Source organism: Carcharodon carcharias, chromosome 10, assembly GCF_017639515.1.
Source record: "Carcharodon carcharias isolate sCarCar2 chromosome 10, sCarCar2.pri, whole genome shotgun sequence".
Taxonomy (NCBI): domain Eukaryota; kingdom Metazoa; phylum Chordata; class Chondrichthyes; order Lamniformes; family Lamnidae; genus Carcharodon; species Carcharodon carcharias.
In genome coordinates this window covers 63,374,650-63,396,050 of record NC_054476.1, presented here as the reverse complement: position 1 = coordinate 63,396,050, position 21,401 = coordinate 63,374,650, and the positions used below count along the sequence as shown (strand labels likewise).

General features: G+C 40.4%; 1 protein-coding gene across 3 annotated transcripts in view; it reads right to left on the bottom strand.

The window, feature by feature from the left end:
- The window catches only part of hps5 (HPS5 biogenesis of lysosomal organelles complex 2 subunit 2), a 49,839-nt gene that overhangs the window by 26,183 nt on the left and 2,255 nt on the right, over positions 1-21,401 (bottom strand). For 2 of the 3 annotated variants that reach the window (XM_041198024.1, XM_041198025.1), the window contains exons 2-9: positions 20,122-20,338; positions 18,538-18,648; positions 17,151-17,215; positions 11,378-11,570; positions 5,823-5,953; positions 4,050-4,265; positions 668-739; positions 484-572 (exon numbers count right to left, since the gene is read on the bottom strand). In XM_041198024.1, coding sequence (XP_041053958.1) covers positions 484-572; positions 668-739; positions 4,050-4,265; positions 5,823-5,953; positions 11,378-11,570; positions 17,151-17,215; positions 18,538-18,648; positions 20,122-20,226 — 982 coding nt within the window. In that variant the 5' untranslated portion in view covers positions 20,227-20,338. The remainder of the gene's footprint in view (positions 1-483; positions 573-667; positions 740-4,049; positions 4,266-5,822; positions 5,954-11,377; positions 11,571-17,150; positions 17,216-18,537; positions 18,649-20,121; positions 20,339-21,401) is intronic. The other variant, XM_041198026.1, reaches the window with a different exon arrangement.

The following is a 21,401-nucleotide window of genomic DNA, read 5'->3' as shown; positions in this document are numbered from 1 at the left end:
CTTCTTTAAACGTCAATGGTCCCTAACAGAATCATAACACACCATCCAGAACAAAGCAGCCTGCTTGATCAGCACTCCCACCACTATTGGTGCACAGTGGCAACAATGTGTATCATTTACAGATGAACTCCAACAACTCGTCAAGCCTCCTTCGACATCCAAACCTGCAATCTTTACCACCAAGGGGGACAAGGGCAGCAGACACATGGGGACACCATCAGCTGCAATGTCTCCTCCAAGTCAGACATTCTGACTCAAGCATGTAATCCCTAGAGTTGAATGACTTGCCAACACTAATTGCCTAAGCTACAACTCAAGAAAAGGTAATGGATGACGCCCAGTTCAAGTGAACAGTGTCCCAACAAGACAGTGACTTAGGGAGAGCAAGGAGCGAAGGGTAAGAATTTATATCAAAGACAAAATAATTTTTTTTAACATTGCATCACAACTCAGAATGAAAGTGTAGCTGCTTCAATAGCTCACCTTTCAACTCACTCCAGAGCAACACCTGAACAGTCTGTGGGATGAACACATAGATCCCTCGGTCTGTCCAGCTCAGAACATAATTCTCACTGTGGGAGGGAAAAAAATAGAACTGTCAAATGTTAATGTTGGTGTCTAATAACTAGTCAACATTCTGTGCAATATTCTTTACTCTGCTTCTCACCTCAAGCACAAGAGCCTGGGAAAAGAGATGGATTGTGGAGAACAGGAAGTCATGCTGTAGTGTAGTTCAGATCTGGAAAGGAAATCAACATCTTGCTGAATGAGTACCAAAGTGCAAATGAAAATGAACAACACAAGCTGAAATCAGTGCTTCATGTACTTCTATAGGGCAAACATGTCATTGGAGGCAACCCTGCAAACAACTCAGACAACAAAGCTGCTCCTGGGAGCAGCCTTCCTGAAACATCCACTACAATTGGGATGGATCAGCTACAACAAGTTTCCACTGACGTGCAAGAAAATCTCTGTTATGACTGTCACCAACTATGCACGTAGACGTTTTACAGCATCCATTACTGTTGAATCTGTTCCACAGTATAAATGGGACAGATTGAGTACCAAGAGAATTGGTACTATCAATTGCTTTCAAATAGAAATAGCTCTATGATATAAATGGAACGATAGACCTATTAGTCAAAGGGAACTGAGTACATGTTATATATTTTGATTTTAGCAAGTATCTGATATGGTGCACAGGAGAATGATTCACAAAGTCAGATGCACAGCTTCTGGAGTGGATTAGAAATTGGATCAAAGTATATCAAGCTGTAGCAGACTGAGTAAGGTCACTGTTAAAATTATAGATAAATGATTAGGAACAGAAACAAAACTGTTCAAGGATAATTCTACATTCTAATATCCGTGTTAGTTCTGATATCCATCTCTTGCATGGCCAGCTAGAATCTAAAAATAACTTTGCTGGAATTCACCAAGACTGAAAAACCTTGGCAAGTTTAATTTTGGGTTGTGGCTTTTGCATTGTACAACACTAACACATCAGAGTTGGGGGGCACCAGCATGCACTTTGTGGTTCTATAAAAACAGCTTAAATATTATAATATTAATAGAGGTGGAGGGGGTGGTCTGCAAATAGCAGCAACAAGCAGGCCAAGTAGATGAAGCCATCCAGATTAGGGGTTACAATGCAGGGCACATAACCACAGATACTGGCAAGTGGTTCCGAAGACCTTTGGAGCATATGACCAGAGGTATAAAACATGAATCACTGGGGTGATTAACTTGGAAAAAGCACCTTTTTTGACCCCTCCTGCAGTTCTCTGTGCACCATACTGCAGTTTTACAGAGGGCAAATAAGATCTGCAACTGAATTGATACCAAGGATTGGGGACCTAATCTATGGAAGAAGCTGGGAATGTTGACATAGGGAACAAATAAACTTGGGAATACCTTAACAAAGTTCTCAATATTCAGTTTTTAATATTTTAAGAGCTGTAGGTTAAGTGAACCCTAATAATTCTTTGAAATAACCACAGACAATAAACTGGAAGTACAGACCTACGCTCAGAACAGGAAAGGTGAAAAGGCATTTGGATTTAAATACTTTACCAAGAGTATAACATAAATATAACAAGCTGCTCAGGGAAGCAACGGAACCAGTTAGTTTTGGGGAATTAAAAAAGATGCTGGATAGTTCAACTGAATGTGAGGTTTAAAAGACAGGTTAAGGGATGATACTTTTTGAACTTTGTAATGGTCAGTTATGGGCCTGAACATTTCTCAATAGCTAAATGACAAATTATAAATAACATGCAAAGCACAAAAATACAAACAGGACCAGTGAACACTGCAGTGCAGAAATATGAGTACAAGAATGGGCATTCATGAAATGAACAGCAATAAAAACATTGCACTTCAATAACACACATACAGTGAACACATGCTTAAAGAAACAGATGAGAAACTGCAAATGTATTAGTCATAATTGTGCATAGCTCTCTAGATTCAGGAATTGTGCCTTTACAGTGGAAAATTTCAAATGGCACTATTTTTTAAGAAGTGAAAGAGAGAAGCCCATCGGTTTAATGTCTATTGTGGGAAAGTTAAATTGAATATATCAAAGGCAGAGACACTGACTGAGTACTTGGGCAGATACCAGTTCATCAGAGAGAGTCAACTTGAATTTGTGAAGAGTGGGTAATTCCTGATCAATGTATTGTTTTGAAGGTGGTCACTAGCATGAAGAATAGGGGAGTACCTAAGGACACTGTATGGGCTTCAAGAAAAGGCACACAAGATTATTAGCAAAATTGAGAATTGGAGGTAACCTTTGACAATTGTTGGTAATTGGTGGGGAGTAGGAGACAGAATAGCTAGTTCGCTGGTGAGATGCAACAAGTTTCATTCCCCCTGGATCTGTACTGGGACCTCAACTTTTCACCATATACATTAATGATTTGAATGAAGGACGATAGTGTTGTACATCCACTTACCAATGACACCAAGTTAGGAGATGCAGGCAAATAAAGGAACAGGCAGGCTAACTGAGTGCACAAAGCTATGGCAGATGTGGGTAAGTCTGAGGTTATCCACTTTAGATGAGCGAAAGACAAATTGAAATAGTCCTTTCCCCATTAAGAAACTAAGAACTGTGGAGAAGCAAAGGTGCCTATGTGCAAAAGTCACTATAAGCTAGTGCACCAGATAAAAAAAGGAATCAAAAAGGCCAATAGAATGCTTGCTTGCCTTTTAAAAAGGGGATTGGAATTCAAAAATGAGGAAGTAATGCTTCTGTTGTATAGAGCCTTGTCAGACCCCATCTGGATACAGCATTTAATTTTAGGCACTAAACCTGAGGTAAGTTATATTTATTTGAAAGTGATACTGTGTAGGTTCATCATAATTATACCACAGATTAAAGGGCTAAATTTCAAGGTTGCATAAACTTGGCTTGTATTCCCTGGAATTTGGATCTGAGATTTGAGTCATGAGGCCTTTAAAATGATTAAGGGTTTTGATATGGTAAAAATAAATAACCTATTTCATCTGGTGGGGAAATCCAGAACAAGGGCACACAATCTGAAGATTAGATTCTGGTTTTCAGGAAGTACTTTATTCCACCACCTCCCCAGGAGTGGGAATCTGAAACTATCATCCCAAAAGGCTGTGAAACCTGGGTCAATTAAAATTCTCTAGACTGATATCAATAAATGGCCTACGCCTGTCCCTGTTGGCAATAGCTAAAAGAAACAACAGGCAGTTAAGGAGACAAAAGAAACTGTGTCCATGGGGACTTTAGGAATTTCAGTAATGACAGTGAGTAAATGAGACAAGCACCATTTGACGAGCAATGACAAGGGGCATAGAAGACAACACAGGAGCTACCAGAAACGTGTAAAATAATCAGACAGTAGTACAGGTAGAGATTTCAGAGGCATTCAAAACACAGCTGGAAGCCTAGCTAGAGTGTCTAGGATACTAGGGGGATGGGTTTGGATGCCTTTTCTGACTCTTAACATTTATTATTTTCTTATAAGCAATGATAGTAAATGAAGGAGACACTTGACAGATATGCAATTGGATACCTGTGAGTGATGATGGGAAGTGGAGGTGATCCCAATAACTGTTTGAATTGGTGTGTGCTCATCACCTCCCCTTCAAAGTTCACCTCCCACATACGTGAACCAGGGCGTGCACAGAATATCAGTGGCTGTAGGAATCCAACGTTCTTTGATCCTGGTAAGAAACAGGCTCCAAATTCTCCATCTCGCTCCTTGCTCCCAATTTTCCAGAACTTCTCCCTGCCATCCAAGAAGAATTTGAAAAAGTAGATCTGATTATACTAAACTCTTCACGGTTTTATTCACTGTGTAATGATTGTGGCTATCACCCATCCAACAAGGATACAATCCCTCAATGGGTATGCATCCTAATCGGTTTCTATTAGCACCACTCTTACTCAAAGTTTCATGTCATTTCTCTGGCATCGAAAATTTATTTGTGCTTTCTTTTTCTTCAACTTGTAGAATGCAATGGAATACTTCGGAGACAGAGCTACCTCAGCAACCAGTGCTAGTGAAAGCCCTGCGTCAAAAATCAAGCTTCTCCAGCGAAAGAAAATTGGAATCAGATTGTGACCCTGCATAGGAAAAATGGTGAGAATTTGTGATGCAAGAGAGATCAGTCCAGTGTCCATCTGACAATGTAAAGTCAAAATTGTCAGAACATGAGTTAATAACAAATTGATTCAAATCGTTTTAAACTGTTTATAAAAAGTACCTTTAAAATTTTTATAAACTGAATAGCCCTATTTCTTTTGGCTGAAGCGAGAAACTCTTAAGTATAAGGTGCAGTTTCACTTTACCTTGAGCCAATCGAAGCAACTGGCAACATAGAGCAACTATTCACATAAAACATTAGTTGAGTACATAGTCTGCTATAACACTGAAGCCATGCTTCATGGTGCAATTTTTGATTTGTTATGAGTTAGCTAATAATGCTGCAGTTGGGCCTCAGTGTCCTTGGATTAAGGGTGACGAATAGAGCATGGTAAGACTTTTGAGCACTAATCAATTAACTTTGCTGAAAAGTGTAGTTACCTGTATAGCATCAGGTAAGGACAAGCTCAGGCTTTGATAGTCAAATAGCCTCCAACATTAACTGCATAGGTTCACACTTGAAGAATGGCATCCTCGGTAAATAGAGATGGCTGGATGGCGCTCATGATGGGGTACAGGTTGGGAAAAACATTTTTAAAAAGGAGTACTGGTAAAGTAACAGGAATTGTTGAAAACTGAGAGCCCCCAAGCTAAAATATATGTCAATTGCTCTGCCATTCTCCTCCTACTCATCACGTTTACACCTGCTGGCAGGATGAGCAAGCACAACAGTTTATCCATCAGATAATCTGCAAGTTGACACTTTCACAGTTAGTTATCTACTAGTTGTGTTTAATTCTCTGACAGGTGGTGGGCATCGATCTAGGATTCATTTATGCCCCTGAAAATAGATACTGACTTAACACTATGGTTGTTGGGGCTAGGAGGTACTTGCTTATAATCTGTAACAGTATAAATAAATGTTTATAAAAGTGTGTAAAGATTGGCTCCAGTTATATCCATCACCAACTGGCTTTCTCCAATATAATATGCATCCCCTGCAAATCAGCCAGCACACCTGCCACATGGAGAAAGACAGCAAAAACTGCAATGCCCAGTTAGAGGTGAATGTTGACATCAGCACGGTCTCACCTCCAGCAATCTTATCACATTATCAACAAAGCTAATATGCAGGTATATTCCATGCTAAGAACATGAAAAAGTCACCTAATTTAATGTATGTAGAATATTGGCAAATACCTGTCAGTGTCACACAGATAGCAGCGAGTGAGAGATGAGACCAATAACTTTCCCTCTAGATAGTCAAGTTGCACCACTCTAGAGTCCACTGTTGTAATCACCTGAACTGGAAACATCACAAATGCAGCAGCCTGAGACAGGATAAAAAGCAATCAATAAAGTAGCTCTGCATAATAATAATAATAACAACAATAATAATGAGAAATGAGAGTCAGAGAATGACAGGAAGGGACAGAGAGAAAAAAAACCTAAGAATACATCAAAAATCAAGACTAGTTGTTAGAGGTAACAAAAAGACAAAACTGAAGGCTCTCTATCCAAATGCACATAGCATTCATAACAAAGTAAAATGAATTGATAGCCCACATTGAAATATATATGATCTGATACATGGCTACAGGATGACAAAGATTGGGTCCTTAATATTGAGCGGTACATGATATTCAAGAAGATTAAGAAGCTAGGTAAAGGTGGAGGGGTAGCACTGTTAATCAAAGAGGGCATTGGTGCAATAGTTAGAGATGACCTTGGTTCATGACGTCAGAACATAGAATCGGTTTGGGTGGAGATGAGCAATAGTAGGGGGAAAAGGTCAATAGTGGGAGTGGTCTACAGGCCCCCTAACAATAGCCACAGTGTAGGACAAAGTATTCAAGAGAAAATATTGTGTGCTTGTGATAAAGGGACAGCAATAATCATGGGTGATTTTAATCTACACATAAAATGGAAAAATCAGATTGGCAGTAGTAGTCTGAATGAGGAATTCTTAGAATGCTTTCGAGATAGTTTCTTAGAGCAGCATGTTCTGGAACCAACCAGAGAGCAGGTTATATTAGACTTGATATTATGTAATGTGACAGGATTAATTTATGACCTCAGAGTAAAGATGCTCCTAGGTAGCAGTGACCACAAGCCAGTTTGAAAGGAAGAAGAGTGGGTCTAAGACGAGTATCTTAAACTTAAATAGGGCCACTATGTGGGGATGAAAGCGGAGCTAGCTGAAGTGAACTGGGAAACTAGGCTAGAGGATAGATCAATACAGAAGCAGTGGCAGACATTTAAGGGGATATTTCAAAATACTCAGAATAAGTACATTCCTATTATAAAGAAAAGCTCTAAGGGAAGAACCCACCATCCGTGGTTAACTAAATATGTTAAGGAACGCATCAAACTTAAGGAAAAAGCACACAACTCCACAAAGATGAGTGGCAGGACAGATGATTGGACAGAATATAAAAGAACGACTAAAAGGTTAATCAGGATAAAGAAATTAGAGTATGAGAGGAAGCTAGCTGGAAATGTAAAAACAGATAGCAAGAGTTTCTACAGATATTTAAAAAGGAAAAGAGTAAGTAAAGTTAGTGTTGGTCCTCTAGAGAGTGACAGTGGGGAGTTAATAGTAGAAAATAAGGAAACGGCAGAAGAAACGAACAAATATTTTGCTTCTGTGTTTACTACAGATACAAAAAACATTCCAGTAATAGCTGCAAATCAGGTGGTGAATGGGAGAAAGGAACTTGATGAAATTGAATTCATTAGGGAAACAGTACTGAGCAAATTGATGGAGCTGCGGGCTGGCAAGTCTCTGGATCCCGATGGACTACATCCTATTAAAAGAGGTGGCTAATGAGGTAGTCAATACGCTGGTGTTAATTTTGCAAAATTCGCTAGATTCTGGAAAGGTTCCATCATATTGGAAAGTAGCAAATATAACACCTCTATTCAAGAAGGGAGGGAGGCAGAAAACAGGAAATTATAGCAGTTAGGTTGACATCTGTCATGGGAAGTTATTAGAATCGATCATTAAGGAGGTTATAGCTGGGCACTTAGAAGAGCTCAAGGCAATCGGGAAGAGTCAGCATGGTTTTGTGAAAGGAAAATCATGTTTAACCAATTTATTGGAGTTTTTTTGAAGGAGTAACATGTGCAGTGGATAAAAGGGAGCCTGTAGATGTACTGTACTTAGATTTCCAGAAGGCATTTGATAAGGTATTGCATCAAAGGTTATTACAGAAAATAAAAGCACATGGTGTAGGGAGTAATATATTAGCATGGATAGATGATTGGCTGGCTGGCAGAAAGCAGAGAGTATACATAAATGGGTCTTTTTCGGATTGGCAGGATGTGATGAGTGGAGTCCCACAGGGCGTCAGTGCTGGGGCCTCAACTTTTTACGATTTATATCAATGACTTAGATGAGGAGAGTGAAGACATGGTGACTAAATTTGCAGATGTCACAAAGATAGGTAAGAAAGCATGTTGTAAAGAGGTCGCAGATAGATATAGATAGGTTGAGCAGGTGGGCAACGATCTGGCAAATGGAGTTTAATGTGGGAAGATGTGAAGTTGTTCACTCTGACAGGAAGAGCAAAAAAGCAGAGTATTGCTTAAATGGCGAACGGCTGCATAATTCTGAGATGCAGAGGGATCTAGGTGTTCTAGTACGAGTCATAAAAAGTTAGTATGCAGGTACAGCAAGCAATTAAAAAGGCTAATGGAATGCTATTCTTTATTACTAGAGGGATTAAACATAAAAGTAAGGATATTATGTTTCAGTTATACAGGGCATCGGTGAGACCGCACCTCAAATACAATGTGCAGTTTTGGTCCCCTTATTTAAGGAAGGATGCAAGGGCATTGGAGGCGGTTCAAAGGAGTTTTATTAGATTGATACCTTGGAGTGAGTGGGTTGTCTTATGAGAAAAGATTGGACAGACTGGGCTCGTTTCCACAGGGGTTTAGAAGAGTGAGGGTGATTTGATTGAAGTATACAAGATCCTGAACGGCCTTGACAAGGTGGACGTCAAAAGGATGTTTCCTCTTGCGAGTGAGTCCAGAACCAGGGGGCACTGTTTTAAAATTAGGGGTCACCCTTTTAGGACAGATATGAGGAGAAATTTTTTCTCTCAGAGGGTTGTGCGACTTTGGAACTCTCTAGCTCAGGTGGCGGTGGAGGCAGGGTCATTGAATATTGTTAAGGCAGAGGTAGGTTGATTCCATTGCTGAACAAGAACCTAAGGTTATCGGGGTTAGATGGGAACGAGGAAATCAAAACACAAGAAGATCAAGCCATGATCTTATTGACTTGTGGAGCAGGCTTGAAGGGCTGAATGTTCCTGTTCCTGTTTCTAATGTTCTTATAACCCTCGCAACATCAAGTTGTTATGGCATGGCAGATGGTAAGTGTCGAGCTGCTCAAATCCCAGAGAGAAACTTGAAACAGCTGCCAAAACAATTTTTGCAGCTTGTATAGTATGATGAGTAGTTCCGAAATCAGGAAATTATTTCCCTATTTGTAATGATTTTATAGTAAACATTTATTAAAAGAATAAAGGAAAAGATAAAACACAACTACATTTAAACACAAGAATGGCTTCACACAGTAAACAGCACTTTCAAACAGTTCCACAAATCTTAACTTAGCTACCCTCAGAGCTAACCTTTCACTTTCCTGTTCAGCATCTATCCTTACAGATTTTACAATCTATAGAAGTCCAGTAATTTTACCACACAGTGCTTTTTCCTTGGGGTGTACTCTGAGGCTGACAGCAACTGGGTCTTCAGGACTGGCCTTGTTCACGCTGTCTTCCGGGAGTTCTGACCAGCTTCCATGCTGTCTTCTGGGAGATCTAAGCAGCTACCCCCTGACATAGGCTCCAGTATTTCCTAAAATGCGTTGGTCTCTCTTGTTTCAACTAGTCTCTTCAGAAATGCTTTCTTCCCAGAATTGATTAAATCATTCTTTACTTTAGCTCTTAGACTTGTAAAAAAAAAAACTTACCCCATCTTTACCTCACTTCCTTACACCTTTTTACAACCTGTATATATAACCCTTTGAAATAAAACAACTCAGTTCAAATTATAAAAGCAAGAAACTGCGGATACTGGAAATCCAAAACAAAAACAAAAATACCTGGAAAAACTCAGCAGGTCTGGCAGCAGGTCAACAGAACTGTTCTGTTGAAGGGTCATTCGGACTCAAAACGTTAACTGTGTTCCTCTCCGCAGATGCTGCCAGACCTGCTGAGTTTTTCCAGGTATTTTTGTTTTTGTTTCAGTTCAAATTATTCCTGTTACTGCTTTATGTAAAACTCTGATTGGAGCTCCCCTTGGTTCATTAACATATCAAAAGCACTTCTTACTGTTGGCTTTAGACCCTTGCCGTCACTCTAGCTCTTAATCCAATTACAGCCTGTTATGTGCCAGGGTTATTACCAGAAGAAAAATATTAATTTCCTGTTTTCTTGAAAAAGGCTTGCACCCTCAGTCCTCTTCCTGAATATAAATTGCAGAATAATTTCGTGGCTCAATAACCTTTCCTCTTCTCATCTCCGGACACTCTCCATCTAAATCTATATTATTGGTAGTGGAGTATTGTTGCTATTAATTTACACATCATCTCATATTATTTGTAAAACTCCTGACTTCCCTCAAAATTTTCCTTCTTACTTTAAGACTTAAGCTTGGCATTGCCTAATCACCACTACTTCATCCAATTGTTTCCTCAATTACATTTTTTTATTCATTCATGGGATGTGGGTGTCACTGGATAGGCCAGCATGTATTGCCCATCCCTAATTTCCCTTGAGAATTACATATGCTTTAACTGTCCTGCATTCTGTGTCTTTGCCCTTCACCTAGGATTCTCAACTTAAAAATGAAATGGAACTCAAGTAGAACCCACAGCAACATTACAGATCACACGGGCAAGAATCTGCACTCCACCAATAACTTAGTGCACTCTCACATCCTCACAAATCTCCTCCAAATGCACTGGCACACATTCAATGCCCAAACTCACTGCATACACCCATCTGCACATTTGTTTATTAATCAGGAAGACCATGGATGCTCATATGCCAGTCACTATCCCATGCATTAACATGTGGCACAGTCTAACCTAAACCCAATCATGCTTAGCCAGAACACAGCTCAACCCAATGAGCCTCACCCTGTCATCTGTACAGCTACACTAAGCCCCAAAATATTAGTGCCCAACTGCTGCTAGTTTGTATCATACCAGTTATTTTTTCCCTTCTTCCCTTGAATGCATCAACTCTGAGCAGGATACTATTTGACAGGCAGGTACTGTTACCCTCCAACACGTCAGTCAAGTGGCCACAGTTCAGTAAGCCTCAACAGCAACTGCTAGCTCTTTGAACTAGAGCTGTCACATAACTTATTCTCATCTTCCATCATGTACATCCATACACACATACTTTTCAGGAGTCACTGGATAACAGTCCAGAACCCCCAATTGATTTTTTTCTCCCTATCTCAGTGGTTTTGAGGTCAACTGGAGCACCTCTGTTGCTGTACCAGCTGAACACACAGCACACACCGGAAGTTAACTTTATGACCTGCTGGTCCATATGGCTCAGTTATATCACGCATTTATCAACAGAGTCATCAAGGAGTTCTTTAGAAATGTGAGCAATAATGTTAGGCTGTGCAAATTGGGTAAAATGAGTATCCTAGTATGATTTGTTCATCCCATTCCATTCCTACATTATGTACATACATAAGAGTACATCACATAAAAGAAACATACAGACCTTTCCCTGTTTGGAGGAATTAACCTTCAGACCAGAAACTTTTCCCAGATTATCTCCCACAAAGACACGGAGAGCAGTGGTATCCCAGCAGAGAGCCGTGACCTGTCTGCCTTTGTGTTCTGATGACACATAAATACGCTCAGGTTTCCCACGCCGCTCCTGATGCAGCTCCCACACAATCACATGTCCCTGGCTGAACAAGGAAAAAGATACAATAAAATATTGAGGACTTGGTCACCCTAAGGATTTATTAAATGGAAACTAACAACTCTCTGTAGTGGACATTTCCCAGTAGGCAGAATATTTCTCTCTGCAGCACGCATTAGTCACAACATGCATTCCTGCTATCTATCACTAAAAATATTCATACTTCCTACAAAGATTTGCTTATCATTTTATCTTATCATTTTGCAACATGCATCATTCAGCACATGCATTTTCTCTGTCCTTTTATGCAGGTCTCCCTTTCTTTAAAACAGGGTATCATCTGTTACACATCCAATGATGGGCACAATCGCCAGCTACATGGAGTCAATTTGCACTGATTTGAAAATGTGAAATTCTGTTACTCAATGTAATTCAATAAATCGATTTTGCAAGCTCACCAAACCTGTGCCCTTTAATCTTGTTTAAAATTGGCCCTCCCTAATTAAAACAACACATTTGAAAGGTACACACAAAGTCCAATTCTTTTACGTGAATTATTCAGTACACATTATACACCATATTCAAGTTATTCAGTAAAATAAAGCTGTCATATATGTGCTGTGACCATGGGTAAGAGTTATGAGGAAAAAGCAATGGAGTGGGATTGGTTGGATAGTTTTATCAAAGAGCTAGCTCAGGCATGTTGGTCTGAATGACCTCTTCCTGTGCTGGATGATTCTATAACAAAAATGAAACATTTCTGTCCAGAGTATCGTGGTATGATCTTCTTTAATTCTGTTATGGTGCAAAAATGGTTAAAAATCCAGTTTCACTCAAATCATATCCCAGCTTAACTTGTTACATTTGTTTCAACTCTGACCACAATCTTTACATCTTCCTTGGATATTGTGGGATTGTGCCAGAGAATTGCAACTGTTACTCCCCAATTCAAAAGAGGGGAGAGGGATAAGTTGGGAAACTACAGGTCAGTCTAACATTCTGGTAGGAAAACTACTACAGTCAAGGACAAAATTAATTCTCACTTGGAGAAGCATGGGTTAATAAGGTACAACCAGCAAAGATCTGTTAAAAGCAAATCGTGTCTGACCAACTTGATTCCATTCCTTGAGGAAGTAATAGAGAGGGTTGATGAAGGTAGTGCAGTAAATGTATATGTAGACTTTCAAAAGGCAATTGATAAATGTCACATATCAGATTTATTCGCTAAATAGAAGCACATGGTATTAAAGGAATTGTGGTAACCTGGGTGCAGGTTAAGGGATAGGAGACAGAACAGCAGTGAACAGGTATTTTACTGACTGGGGAGAAGTATGTGATGAGGTCCCCATGGGTTCAGTATTAAGACCATTGATTTTCTTGTTTTATATAAAAGCTGGATTTGAGTACAGGAAGTAAAATTTCAAAGTTTGCAGTTAATAGCAGACTTGGCAATGTAGTAAATAGCAAGCAGGATAGCAGCAGACTTAAGGAGGACAGATGGGTGAAATGGGCAGATACACTTTAATGCGGGTAAGTGTGAAGCAATGGATTTTTGGCAGAAGTAACTAAATAGGCGGTATTATATAAATGGTACAATTTTGAGAGAAATTCAAGAGCAGAGGAAGCTAAGGGTGCATGTTCAAAAATCCTTGAAGGTGGCAGGGCAAGTTGATAAGGCAGTTAAGAAAATGTATGGGATACCTGGCTCTGTAAATAGAGGCATTGAATACAAAAACAAGATAGTCATGCTTAACATTTAAAAATCACTGGTTAAGCTTTAACTGGAGTATTGTGTATAATTCTGGGCACCAGACTTTAAGGTGGAATGCACAGAACAGGTTTACGAGGATGATAACAGGGATGAGGGCCTTTAGTTATATGGAGAATTTAGAGGTGGTATTGTTCACCTTGCAGCAGAGAAGGTTAAAAGGAGATTTGATAGAGGTATTCAAAATTATAAGGGGCTTTGGTAATACAAATAAGCAAAATCTCTTTACTGTGGCAAGTGGGTTAGTAGTTAAAGGGCATAGATTTAAAATAATTGACACAAGTGCCAGAGGGAGATGAGGAGACTTTTGTCTCCCCCACAAGGGGTTGCTCTTCCCTCAAAGGTACCACCCGAAACAGTGGTGAAATCAGGTTCCATAGAACTGTCAAAAGGCAACTGGGCATGTATTTGAAGAGAACTAATTTTGCAGGGGTATGAGGAAAAAGCTGAAGTGTGGAACTAAATTGAACAACTCTTTCAAAGAGCTGGCACAGGTACAGTGACCCAAACAGCCCCTTCTGTGCTGTAAAATTCTATAATTCTATGAATTAGCTGAGGGTTTCTACTCAACTCACCTGAGAGAGAGAGAGAAAGAGAGAGTTGTTAAGCCATTTAATTCAAATTCAAACAACTTGTGTGATTTGAAACAAAAACAAAAATAGCTGGAAAAACTCAGCAGGTCTGACAGCACCTGCGGAGAGGAACACAGTTGACATTTCGAGTCCATATGACTCTTCATCAGAATCAAGGAAATAGAGAAATGAGGTGAAATATAAGCTGGTAGAGGGGGGTGGGAGAGCTGGATAGAGGGCCAGTGATAGGTGGAGGCAAAGAAGGGATTGCCAAAGATGTCATAGACAAAAGGACAAAGGGGTGTTGACGGTGGTGATATTATTTAAGGAATATGCTAATGGTGACATTAAGGGTAGCAACAGGACAAGCAAGTGGCAGACAGCCCTAGTGGGGGTGGGGTGGGATGGGGGGAAGGGACTGAAATTGACTAAAAGGTGGAGATAAAACAACAGATTGAAATAAATTTAAAAATAGGTGGGAAAAGAAAAATATATATTTTTTTTAAATTATAAATTATCGGAGAAAGGGGGATCGGAAAGGGGTTGGGGATGGAGGAGAGAGTTCATGATCTGAAGTTGTTGAACTCAACATTAAGTCCGGAAGGCTATAAGGTGCCTAGTCGGAAGATAAGGTGCTGTTCCTCCAGTTTGCATTGAGCTTCACTGGAGCATTGCGGCCAAAGACGGACATGTGGGCATGAGAGCAGGGTGGTGTGTTGAAATGGCAAGCAACAGGGAAGTCTGGGTCATGCTTGCAGACAGAACGAAGGTGTTCTGCTAAGTGGTCACCTAGTCTGCGTTTGGTCTCTCCAATGTAGAGGAGATCGCATTGGGAGCGGCAAATGCAGTAGACTAAATTGAGGGAGTGCAAGTGAAATGCTGCTTCACTTGAAAGGAGTGTTTGGTCCCTTGGACGGTGAGGAAGTGGGAAGTAAAGGGGCAGGTGTTGCACCTTCTGCGGTTGCATGGGAAGGTGCCGTGGGAGGGGGTTGAGGTGTAGGGGTGATGGAGGAGTGGACCAGAGTGTCCCGGAGGGAACGATCCCTGTGGATAGCTGCCAGGGGTTCACGTATGTTTTACAGGAATATCTCTTCTTGAAACTGGCAGCTATTTAAATTGCCTGGATTCCAGTCATTGTTCTGAAGAAATTTATCAATCATTTTTTTTTTGTTAAATTGGTATGTGTGGCTGGAAGCTTTCAAGGAAGTTAATCAGACTGGATAGCTTTAGTAGCTGATTTAAGAGAGGAAAGAATAGCCACTTCATAAGGAAACTACCTCTGCTTGTCACTCCCGGGGTGAGAGGGTTGTCCTATGAACAGAGGAGAGTAAATTGGGCCTATATTCTCTGGATTGAAAAGAATGAGAGGTGATCTCATTGAAACATACATGGAATAGAAGGGATAGTAGCAGCATGAACACAAATTGGCTGAGTAATAGTAAACAGTGAGTAATGGTTAATGCTTAATTTTCAGGCTGGAGAAAGGTTTGTAGTTGAGTTCCCCAGGGTCAGTATTGGGACCCTTGCTTTTCCTGAGATATATTAATGATCTAGATCTTGGTATGCAGGAGACAATTTCAAAGTTTGCAGATGATATAAAACTTGGAAGCATTGTAAACTGTGAGAAGGACAGTGTAGAATTTCAAAAGGACATAGACAAGTTGGTGGAGTGGGCAGATAGGTGGCAAATAAAGTTCATTGCAGAAGTGTGAGAAGAGGTGATTCATTTTGGTAGGAAGAACATGAAGAAACAATATAAAATAAGGGGTACAACTCTGAAGCGTGTGCAGGAGTAGAGGGACATGGGTGTATATGTGCATTAGTCATTAAAGGTGACAGGACAGGTAGAGAGAATAGTTCATAAAGGATACAGTATCCTAGGCTTAATAAATAAGGCATAGAGTACAAGTGCAAATAGGTTATGCTGAACTTGTATACGACATTAGTTAGACCTCAGCTGGAGTCCTGTGGACAGTTCTTGTTGCCACACGTTAGGAAGGGTGTCAACACATTGGAGAGAGGGCAGAAGAGGTTTACAAAAATGGTTCCAGGGATGAGAAACTTTAGCTATGGAGATATATTGGAGAAGTTGAGACTGTTCTCCTTGGAGAGGAGAAGGCTAAAAGGAGATTTGATAGAGGTGTTCAAAATCATGAGGGGGCTGGACAGAGTAGATAGGGAAAAACTGTTCTTACTCGTAAAACAAACGAGAATGAGAGGGCACATATTTAAAGTGATTTGCAAAAGAAGCAAACATGATGTGAGAAAAACTTTTTCACACGGCGAGTGGTTCGGGTCTGAAATGTACGGCCTGGAAGTGTGGTGGAGGCAGGTTCAATCGAGGCATTCAAAAGGGCATTAGATGGTTATTTAAATAGAAACAACGGGCATGGTTATACAGAAAAGGCAGGAGAATGGCACCAAATCATAATTCTCAGTCAGAGAGCAAGTGCAGAAATGATAGACCAAATGGCCTCCTTCTGCACCTAACAATTCTGCGATTCTGTGATTTGAAGGGGCTTGACAGGGTTGACACAGAGGTTGTTCCCACTGGCTGGGGAATCTAAAACATGGCGGCAGTCTCAGGATAAGGAGACAATTATTTAGGACCGAGATGAGGAGAAATTTCTTCACTCAAAGGATTGTGAATCTTTTGAATTCTATACCCCAGAGAGTTTTGGATGCTCCATCGTTGACTGTTATTAAGGCTGGGATAAACAGAATTTTGATCTCTAAGGGAATCAAGGGATATGGGAGTTGACTGGAAAGTGGAATTGAAGCTCAAGATCAACTATGAGCGTATTGAATGGTGGAGCAGGCTTGACGGACTGAATGGTCTACTCCTGCTCATATCTCTTGTTCTTGTATAACTAGATAAGCTTTGTATCAACTGCAAAGATGCACGTTGTTACTATTACTGGCACATCCTAGCACTGTAATATATTCGTTTCTCAGTTAAAGCCTTGGGGAAGGCTTAGTGTAGCATTATTTTGCTGTTCTTCAACATAATGTGCAGGCATAGGCTACAACCATCAATTGAAATAATCTAAAATGGTTACTAAAATGTGCTATACATTTTAGCTGGATATCAGTGAAGCGAGCGAAAACACTTTCTTGGACATGGGGAACTAGGCCCCACCTTCAAAAGTGATACAAAACATTAAAGGAAAATAAATCGAGATTGAAAAGGAGGTTAAAGAAAGTAAAGTAAGTGTGAAGCAACAGATGCTGCTACAGGGTACAGGAAGAGTCCAGAATCGAAAGTCTAATAATGAAGTATATTTACCTAGTTGCTACAACAACATAATCCTCATCATGCTGACAGCAAGCAACACGAGTGAGAGCTCCTTCCTGAAGGACAAAAAGTTTATTATAAATTCACATTACTCATATGCCAATGTAGAGCTTCTCCAAAGCCCCCACCTTTTCTTAAGCATTTATATTATTTGGTTTTCTCTACTGACCTCTCATGCAGCTTTCTGGTTGGCAGCGGAAAATTGTTGCTTAAGGCATTGAGAGCAGGGGAAGAAGTGCCTACACCAACTTAAAATTCAGCATTTTGGAGAAGGTGCCTTTTTGCTGAAGAACCAATCCTTAGGACGGGTCAAGACATTAGAATGGTGGGGTTGAGAAATGTCTAAATTTACAAACTAGTCAGGTTTAATTTTTAAAATGTTACTTGCCCCATTTCTTCCCCTGTTTGAAAGAATGACCTTGCACTTGTATAGCACCTTATCAAGCCCTCAATGCCCAAATTAATTACTTTTGAAAAAAGTTATTGCTGTTTTGCAGGTAAACACAATGTACAATTTGCTCACAAGGTCCCCAAATAATAAACAAATTAAATCATGTGTTAGTTGAGGAAAGAATGTTGACCAGGACACCAAGGCAATCCTCACTCTTTGAATAACACCAATCTTTTACATCTATCAGGATAAGCAGGTTTGCTCTTAGTTTAATGTACCATCAGAAAAACAGTTCCAGAAAACAACACTGTCATGGTACTGCCAAGTACTCAAGTATCAGCCCAGATTATCTGTTCAAACCACAGTGGAGTTCTAACCCATGGCTTTCTCCAATTAATGGAGAGCAAACCAGTGAACCTTGTGGGCATTTTCTGGATTATAGTAAGGTAACAATAGTTCACCTTTGCCATTCTTCATGTTTGAACCTGCACAATGAGCAATGGCAGATTATTCAGCTATGGAGGTCATTACAGCTGAGTCTGATAATGTTGTCATACATCTGCAAGAAAACATTTTCTAGCAGAAGTCATCTCAGTGAAAAATAGCAAGAAGACTGGTTGATGTTGTTTCTTTCCTCACCAAGTTACTAATGACAATTGTAGCAGCCCTACTGTTGGCCTAATTAAATCAAGCAAATGCAGTAAAGACGGAGAAACAGAACTGGGGCCCAGGTTTGTGTGGTTCAGTTATGCACTGCCTTTAATAAATGAGCTATCAGAGAGGTAAAGATAACGTAAGTGTTACCAAGCTACAAGATACTTTAGTGTAATACTCTACCAGTTTGCCCTTGGCTGTGTTAGAATGTATTCTACAAGATTATACACAAACATTCAATAATTTTGCATTTTGTTGATGTCTCATGTACAATATACAAGAGACCAGGACTGTGCAACATGCTTTTTGTGTTCAACCTTTTCCAGTCCTCACCTTGTGCGTTAACATAAATCGCTGCTTCCAGCCTTCCTTCTGAATGAGATGTAGTCCACCAGCTGAGCTGCCCAGTGCCAGCCATTTCCGAGACACCGACAAACAGGCACACTGAGAAAAGATAGGATCCTTCAAATCCACATTTTAATATTTCCACAGGCACAATGCCAAAGTCGACTTTTCACTTTCCAGCCCTCTCCCTTTCCAACTGATCCCTATTAGAATCTCACTCCACTTCCTCCCTGAAACCTATCCTGTCTGTGACCAGTTTCCATCAGTTCAGGTGTGAAAAAAGCTTCCTGATTTTACTTCTAAATGGCTTTGCTCTGTTTTAAGATTATGTCCTTTTGTTGTAGATTCTCCTACTAAAGGAAACGGCTTGTCCACAGCAATCCTATCAGTCCCTTTGATATTCTAATTACCCCAATTAGATCACCTTCTAAATGCAAGGAAATAAAGCAAAACTTATGCAGCCTTCGCTTATATTTTAATCTTTTATGGTAGCATTCTTATGAATGAATGGCACTAGAGGCAGTACAGTGCACAATATATCCTTCCTGACGTTCGTGCCCAAACTGAATGCAGTATTCAAGATGGAATGTGACCAGAGCTCTGTACAATTGAAGCATCGTGTTGTACAATTGAAACATCACTTTGTGTGCAAGTCTTGTTGAGATAAAGGCACACATTCCATTTGCCCTTTTGATTAATATTTATACCTCTGCACTAGCTTTTTAGTGATCCATGTACAATCTCTTTATCCCTTATCTTGCCCAATTAATATTCCAATTGTCTTTTTCAGATTCAAAGTGGAGAACCTCAAACTGCCATACATCTGCCAGTTTTGCCCACTCACTTGTCTGTGTTGTGCCGTAACTTGCTACTTCCATCCATACAACTTATCGTATCGCCTAACTTCAAGTCACCTACAACTATGGATATATAAACTTAAAAACCTTTATATCATAAATGGTGAAAAGCGCAGGCCCCTGTACAGATCCTTGGGAGTTTTCACTTGTCACATCTTGCCAATCAGAAAATGGAACTGTTTCCTCTCCTTCCCATGTCACAATCTTTAACAGGAGGAGTATGGTACACCCCATATCTTTACCTGTAAAAGGAGGCTGCAAGATTGGTGAGCACCAATGGCAGATGAGTATGTGTTCAGTTCCGCATCCCACCCTTCCACTTTAAGAGAAGGGTACAGACTCATCTTTACCTCTAAGAGGAGCACTGTACTACTTCCCTGCCACTGCAGGTGGATTATTTCACAGGCCCAGAGTATAGGACCTAAAGAAAAGGTAGTTGCAAACTATTGCACCTGTGGAGTTGATCGAAATGCTGCCACTGTTCATCTCGAAAGAGAGCTCTATAATTTCCACTGGTTCCGGACAGTCGTGAGTGACAAAAACCCCAAACAAAAGCAACACAAAGCAGACCACTGTATTACCCAACAATTTGATCAGTTCAACACAGCTTCAACCTGGATCAATATAATCACCAAATTTCTGTCCCATAAAAATATAAAACTTCAGCCCTTTCATTTAATGGGAGCAGTGCTGTCTGTACCCTTCTCTCACTCACCTTCAATCTGCTTGAATCTAACCGGAGAGCAGATAATAGAGGATCCAGTGAGTCCAGCTCAGCCAGGACATGGCTGCATGATTCTGGGAGCAATGGCAGCGACATTGTAAGGGTGTACAAATACGTTTCAATGAAAATAAGGAAACTAACAAAAGATATGATTTGCAACCTCTGCAATCTTGTTCACATTCTCTCTTATGGATACTTCATGTTCATGCTGTGGATAGTAAACAGATGCAATCACTGTAACCAATTTGACTTTAGCCAAAAAGTCTACTCCATCCTCAGAACAATACAATTTAACATTATATCAGACACGATTGTTTTAAAATGTGTAAAAATAGCCACTGATAGCTAGTGGTCAGAGAAAATAGCAAATTTGAAGCAAGGCGTGAATACACTCTCCCTGGCTCCCAAACCAGGAGGAGCCAGAAATAACAGCACCTCCTTCCCTTTCCCAATCATGAGTATACAAATCAATAAGCACACAAATAACCATGTCCCAGATACCAGGAGTATATGGGTGATGTTTGAGGGGGCTAATACCTTTGATCCCCTGCCAAGCCACACACCACATCAGAAGGGGTATGGGTAGGGAAAACCGGTGTCCCACAGCTCTCCAACTCTTAAGTTGCTGGTTGTGCACAGCAGCAGCCACATCCTGGGATATGACTTGGCAGTCGTGCAAAAATAGGTGAAGGGTCCATCAGCTTTGGCTGGTGTAATATGGGGATGTCACATCTTCTATGTGCACAAAGGATGAGAACGGCAGAAGAGGAAGATCATCCTAGCAAGTTTGGACAATGGCTCAGAAGGCAGAGAGAGACCAGCAAAATGTGAGACACACCCAAGGCACAGTCATGATGTTCAGTAAAGCAAGTGGCCAGTCATCTGTGAAGAGTCTGGGACCTCGCACAATATAAGCCCCATAGTCATGGAAAGTCACAGACCAGCGTGATACACAATGACAGATCTCCTGATAGTATAGCTGCAAGCAGACAAGGGCATACCCATGCCTGCAAAGAACAGGGCACTACTTTGGTGCGTGTGCAGAGATAAGGTTCATCCACTTAGACAATGGTGCTCATGAAAACAAAGTCTTTCAACTTTTGGTTATAGTGTAAAGCAAGCGACATTGGTGGTCACCCATTGCACAGTTTCCTCAGCTTCCTTTCCACAAAAGTAAACTAAAAGTTAAAATAACACACATCGAATGCAGTTTAGAGCACAGGAAATGCCACAGAAGCTTGGAACAGGTTTAACACCCAACCCCAGCAGAG